This window comes from Leiobunum rupestre, chromosome 3 (assembly GCF_980474605.1).
Source record: "Leiobunum rupestre chromosome 3, qqLeiRupe1.1.hap1, whole genome shotgun sequence".
NCBI classification, from domain to species: domain Eukaryota; kingdom Metazoa; phylum Arthropoda; class Arachnida; order Opiliones; family Sclerosomatidae; genus Leiobunum; species Leiobunum rupestre.
Window position 1 is genome coordinate 61,799,730 of NC_143386.1, and position 7,040 is coordinate 61,806,769.

Below are 7,040 nucleotides of genomic sequence, written 5' to 3' on the forward strand. Positions count from 1 at the left end.
GAACTTCGAAGATGAGTCCGATGGTAAAGTGACGTAAAAGCTCATTTTAATATGATGATTTCTTTAACCCAACTATCGAACGAGGGTGGGTATCCTTTCCAGCGAACTAATTTCTCAACCTGGCCGTTGCGAGTGCGTCTACTTCTCAAAACCTTTTCAATTACAAATGGACAATTTTCGAGGTCTTTACCAACTTTTTGTATTTCCTCCTGGTAGAACACGCCTGAAATGAGCTCGGAATTAAGATCTCCCAGCTTATATACTGGTGGACTTCTGGGGATTCTCTTCATTACACGGAATAATTCTTCAGACCAATTTGCCAAATAACCCTTTTCGAACGTTTTTTTATTTTTACTTATCCTAACAATATCTTCAACATCAAAAGCAAATGATATAGGTGGGGAGAAATTAATCTTCCCATATAAATTTTTCCAAACTTCCTCGGAATTTACCGGGGACACTTCAAACGGTTTATGTCTTATAGACCTATGATAGCTTTTATTGTACGATTCAACGAGTTGTTTAAGGACATCGATATATTTATGGGTATTATTTTTAGTGAAGTAGCGGTACATTCGTTCTTTCAAAGTTCTGTTGAAACGTTCGACAACCGACGCTTTTACTTCGGAATGGGTGGAAAAAAAATCGATATTAATACTCTTGAAATATTGTTGCACAGCGATACACACGAACTCGCTTCCGTGGTCGCTCTGGACTCTTTTGGGGTGACGACCCGACGATAGAATATTTTTAAACGCTTTCACCATTGTTTGTCCCTTTTTATTTTTAACCGCAACTACAAACGCGAACTTGCTGAAGACGTCGATGCAACATAGCAAATATCTAAACCCATTATTAACACGGGATAAGCTTTGTAAATCTGCCAAATCGACTTGCCATTGCTCGTCTATACCGTACACGATAGTTGGATTCCTCTGAAATACACGTCTTACCGGTTTGTGGAGCGTGTACGTATCTTGGTGGTTAAGGAACTCTCTAACTTCTTTCAGTGTTACTTTTAGGTCTTTCAATTTAGCCGCTCGATAGAGCACCTTGACTCCTCCAAACGAACCGCTCTCCGAGATGTTGAAGTATATTTCCTTTAGCTTATCCATTCTGTGTACAGTTTCCCTTAGAGTAATAATGGAGCGCAAACTCTGATACTTGAAAGATAATAAATACAGCTACGATTAATATCGCTGTCAATACTTTAGGATATTTGAAAAACGAATGAGTAAGACTCGCTACAACAGCAGCTTCTAACGTGTGGCCTTCCATTAAGAGGCTTGAGTTCGAAATGAATATGAGATACATAGGTTTTTAGTATTAATACATATTTTATTCAAATCATCACAATGCAATCCAATTTTTAAACCCGCTTCCAATCATATTATTAACATTAGTTTCATTTTTGGGAGTATCATCTTCATCAGATTTACTTTTCTTGCTTTTCCTTTTAAGAGTTTCTAAAAATGACTTGCCCTTAAATAGGGATTTGGGAACATTCTCCCTTTCTAAACAATCGTAAAATTCTGCAACCCCGGGAACAAGTTTCGATTTTTTAGAATTTACAGCGGAATACGCCAAAAGATCAATTACATGAGAACCTGAAATAGGGTCACCCAGGTATATTAATTCACCGTTTTCGGTGAACCTAATATTTGTAGATTTCACGATCCATTTATACAACGCTAAACACTCGTCAATATAATAACCGGGTATAGTCGAAGCGATTTGAGACTTCCAGTTCTTTCCCCCTTTTCGTTTCTTTTCTCCCACATCCGTGTTGACACGTTGTTGCAACTTGTGATTCAGAATATTTCGCTTTTCGGTATTATTCAATTTCCTGTGTTTTATAACGGTGTTCGGACGTGTGTTAAGTTCGAGTAGGGTATCCACCTTTGGCGTCTGATCGTCTCTCTTACCCTCCTCCACAATTCCTTTTTGAAGCTTTCTAAGTACCTCTTCCGATACTAACATCATTTTTCGGGCCATCACTTGATTGCCTCGCTTATAGCCGCGCCTGCCACAGAGCTAAGAATTGACAGAATTGGGGCTAACAGGATGGGTAAAAATCCTCCTGTTTGGTTAAGGACCTTTCTTCTTTTAGATGGGGATAACTTGCGATTGACTTTACGAAGGACACTGCGATGTTCCTTCAACCGCTTCCTATGGTCTTCTGAAATTTTAACTGTACCACGTAAAACATTTATACAACATTCGGCTAAAGTTTTTATCTCTTCCATACTAGCGTTTTGAATTGCGGCTTTTCTCTGTCTCGCTTTGCCCGTAGATAAATATCTCAAGAAGTTTACATTTTCCTGCAGCCTATTCGACGGAACCATGTTGCGATTTTATGGGCCTTAACGATGGTACAGTGGTTCGAATCTTTATGAAAATCACAATGAGTCGGCGGATTGAGACAGAATATCGTAGACAAACGCGGACAGTTCAAGTCTTCGATGTTTGTAACGTTAACACTGAGAAATTTGGAAAGTATTTCCGCTTTCTCTAGTCCTTTGCAATAAAATGTGGTCGCCTTTCCACGAATGAGTTCCGCGATGGTCAGTTGACTGGTGAATGTGTGTTGTCCCTCGTTCCAACGTATATCACAAATGTTCCATGTTAACCATCTGCACAGCCTTTTATCCTTCTGTGAAAGATCGGCAAATGGGAATGGCGGTTTGAATGTCCATGCTTGATAATCCCCTGTTTCGTCTACGTATATGGCTACTTCCTTAATGATCCATTCATCTCTAGCTCTATAGAAATTTGCCTCGATAAACCCCGTCATTTTTCTACAGTCAATTCTGTCAAGAAATAAATGTTGTTAAGAACAAACCCAAACCCCACAAACAGATAGAATATATAAAGTTACACTTACATCCCAGTGTATTCCACTTCAATTCTTCGGAGACGTTCTTTCAGCAGGTTTTAGAAACAGTATGATTTTACTCAAAGATCTCCGTTGCTTATATAGAGATCTCGTACGGGTCGGAGTTCAAGTACATATTTATCATAAGGTCGAAGTCGCATACATATTGCAATTCGATTTTTCCATTACACTAATCGCTATTGATTAGATTTTGAAATGGGATTTTCCCACACGTCATTAACACTTAGAACATAAAATATTCCACCGATTGATTACTTTGGTAAATAGATTGCTGCTTGCTCTCCGGGTAATATTCCAGACCTAAGCCTATGTTTGTCGAGTGTGTTGGGTTTTAGATCAACTAACATGTAGCCGTACGGTTCCGCCACTGCTTGTTTAAACGCGTCTATGACGAAATTACTATTTCCGGGTGATATTTGTCTAGCAAGATGGTAAATTGCAGATTGGTCACGTGGTGATTTAAAAATGACTAAATAGTGCGCATTAAGGTTCAAAGTCCGTATCTCCTTTCCTGGGTAATATAGGTTTTGCATTAGAATTAGGATTGAAGAGTTGCGATGATGGCTGGCTCTAACGAAGAGATTTGTTACATCTTTGTTATTAGCTATCTCGCATAGCAAATCATCGAGTATAATTAAATTATTTTTATTAGAGTCGATAATATTAACTTCTAAAAGTCCTTCGTGAAATTCAACAATTGGGGTATGTTTCTGTACGGAATTGAACAAAGTAGACTGATATTCAGTGTAACACCATATTACTCTCTCCGGAACTGGGGAAATACATATTTCCATATTCTTTATTAGGTTTGCCACAAACACAGACTTCCCGGACTGGGTGGCGCCTGCTATTAGTCCGTTAAATGGATGCTTTAGGCTTAGGTCTATTTCCATGTCTAGTAATGTAGAGGAACAGAGAACAAATGTGATGTAGTCAACACGGGCATTTTTATTTATAGAAGCATTTTCTTCGCAGTACAAATAACAATATTTAGTATTTCTTTACAAAACTCGTGACTTAAAAATGATTTGTTTATAAATACATTATGTGCAGCAATAATATCAAGTGATTTTACAGCATCCGAAAAGTTTGATTCTACTCTATCAGACCAATCGTGAACTATACAGTCATGTTCTAATTGGGATGGGAGAGCGAACATACACCCGTTACAATTTAATCTAATTGATTCGCGTAACTGTGACACTACGTTTTCCGCGATCAGATCTCGAACTCGTATAGTCTCCCATAAAACAGTCATAACATTTTCGTACTTCTTAATTAACATCGACCACAGCTGTAGACCCACGTTAAACCCTTTTTTCGTGGGTAAGAGCTTTCCGTAATGGATTCCTGTTCCGATGAACATCTCTCGAATGTCCAACACGTGTCGCTCTTGATAAGTAGTCATCTCGATACGTTTGGTGGTCGATCCTTCGAAGAACGATGCAGAGGGTTGGATAGTTTCGCTTTCCAAGAATGCGGTGATCTCCGTTCGTCTGTTCCATAACTCTTTAAATTCGGATTCAGTCAAAATGATGCTCGATGAACCGTCAGTAAGTCCGAGCTTAATTTTACCCTTAGCGGTGATAGATATTGCTTTCCTCGTCGAAATTTGGAAAACGTTTGATCCGGACCTTCAGAAAAAACAATATTTCTATGGCACGTTGTTGAACAAAAAGTTCTAAGTCACAAAAGGGTTTTTTATACATACATTTGAAGGCCTGATGTTTCGTCTTGCTCGTCGTGAACTAGTCAAAGTAGAGAATGAAGAAGGCGATCACTCATGCTCGTCTTTTATACTTGATTTATGGGTTAAAGGTGGACATTGATATCGTTGCAAAACGTCATTGGATTGTTACTTGTACTTTGACTTTACAAATGTTTGTATACTAGCTTTATCGATTTGTACTCTGATGTACGAATTGTGTGCAACTTCCAAAGTTCGGTTTGAATATCTTAGAACTCTTTAAGTACGTCATTTGCCCATTGGATTTTCCGAAATGAATTTTCACTTGTACTTTGACTTTACAAATGTTTGTATACTGCCTTAACGATTTGCACTCTGATGTACGAATTGTGTGCAGCTTCCAAAGGTTGGTATGTATATCTTAGAACTAACGCTTTAAGTACGTCATTTGCCATTTGATTAATACTGGAGATATCAATGGTTCAAATTTTAATTTAATTAGCATTGAAAAATGTTGTTTATTTCTTAAAACATGGTTCACCCTATCTTCGAATGGAATAATATAAATATATGTATAGGAGAAACGAACATGTTTCGTCATTTGATAGTAGCAAAATAACTCATAAGTATTAATGTGCATTTTAGTTAAGTTCTCTGTCCTCTAAGTATCGATGTTGAAGGTGGACATTAATATGTTCTGTAGTTTAGCCCTCTAGGTACTTATATACCTCCTCTGTGTCATTCTAAGTTCCGATATAACAAAGTAGTTCAGTTCTCTGTCCTCTAAGTATTGATATATCAAAGTAGTTCGGTTCTCCACCCTCTAAGTATTGATATATCAAAGTAGTTCGGTTCTCCACCCTCTAAGTATCGATATACCAAAGTAGTTCAGTTCTCTGTCCTCTAAGTATCGATATATCAAAGTAGTTCAGTTCTCTGTCCTCTAAGTATCGATATACCAATGTAGTTCAGTTCTCTGTCCTCTAAGTATTGATATATCAAAGTAGTTCAGTTCTCTGTCCTCTAAGTATTGATATATCAAAGTAGTTCAGTTCTCTGTCCTCTAAGTATCGACCCCTTTTCTCCCCCTTTTCTCCCCCTTTTCTCCCCCTTTTCTCCCCCTTTTCTCCCCCTTTTCTCCCCCTTTTCTCCCCCTTTTCTCCCCCTAGTGCTTGAACATACACTCTCCTACTACTAAGGATTATCTAGCTTCCGTTCATTTTTAGTTTCAAACGGAGGCTCTACGCCCCAGTGGCCGAATCTGTGCTGCCGTTAACACCTTTAGTGAAAACTACCAATAACTTGGTTTGCCGAGTGAAACCCAAATATGAAAGTGGTAAAATGACAGTTTTATTGTACATACATATACAATACATGATAAAAATATTTACAGCATTCATTTCTTTATGCCTTCGTGATCCGGACCTTGAGACGAGCGCAAGCTAGATTCTTTCCGTCTTCGTTCACGCCCTTGTAGGTGACTTCCATCAGTTGCTACAAGATACCCAAAAAATCTCGTGATTAAGCGACGAAGATAAATTATTTCGTTTAACTTGAAACCGATTAGAAGAACTTACGGCGGGGATCATCTTGTGGATGTGGAAGGTGGAGGCATAGGTGTAGATATTTCCTGGCTTGACGGGACAGGCGGGTTTGATCTTGCCCAAGCAGATGTCCTCGTTGTCCTTGGGGAATACCATCTCGCGACCACGCAAGTTGCCAGTAATAGAGGTGGTCGCCGAACTAGCACCGAAAGCTGCGAGAAAACGAACGACATAAGAATCAGGTGTAGTCAAGTTGTCCAAAGAAATTGATCGAACTTACGAGCACGGATGACAGCTTGGATCTGGATGGTGGAGCCATGTTCGAAGACGCAAGGTACGCTATTACAAGGAGTCACGACCAGATTCAACATACTTCCGTTACCTACGAACAAATTAATGTATTAACTGCCCTGTCTTAACCCACAACAAATGATTTACAACCACAGCAACATACCACAATCATTGAATTGAACAGCTACGGCATTGACCATGACGAAACTCGACGCTACGAGAATTACAATAATAGAAGACATATTTCCGCGATCACTTTTGAACAATAAAATAGTCAAAATGAAAACTATTAGGCGACCACAGCTGATGAAATGCGGCTTCGTCATGTTTCCCGACTTCTTTTATACCCGAGGTCTTACCGACTGGGAGGGTTTGGGCGACCATTTTTTAGTGAAATAATATTTTAGCTTAAAAAAACTTTATCAAACAAGTTGGCAAGCCAAAAAATACCTCTCCTTGTAAGAGTTTTCCTGTGATTTCTTTGATTTTCATTCTAGCGATATGAAAGGCAATGTCTCAACGGTAAACAATCCGCCTGTAAAAATATGTCCCAGGGTAGATTCCTGACCACGACCGCATTTTAAATTAAAATAATTGATTAATTTTGCTTTTAATTTTATTA

General features: G+C 38.7%; 2 protein-coding genes across 2 annotated transcripts; both read right to left on the minus strand.

Annotated features, from left to right (window-relative positions):
- Positions 1-41: 41 nt before the first annotated feature.
- LOC149953798 (SCAN domain-containing protein 3-like) lies at positions 42-1,115 on the minus strand. The gene has a single exon (XM_090169846.1). The coding sequence runs from the start codon at positions 1,113-1,115 to the stop codon at positions 42-44; it is 1,074 nt and encodes a 357-aa protein (XP_090025972.1).
- A 4,872-nt stretch (positions 1,116-5,987) lies between these two features.
- Positions 5,988-6,660, minus strand: LOC149953799 (mite group 2 allergen-like Ixo r 2). Its single transcript, XM_090169847.1, has 4 exons — positions 6,582-6,660; positions 6,408-6,509; positions 6,161-6,339; positions 5,988-6,077 (listed from the first exon to the last, which is right to left on the minus strand). Exons 1-4 carry the CDS (start codon positions 6,658-6,660, stop codon positions 5,988-5,990), a joined length of 450 nt encoding a protein of 149 aa, XP_090025973.1.
- Between the last annotated feature and the right edge of the window lie 380 nt (positions 6,661-7,040).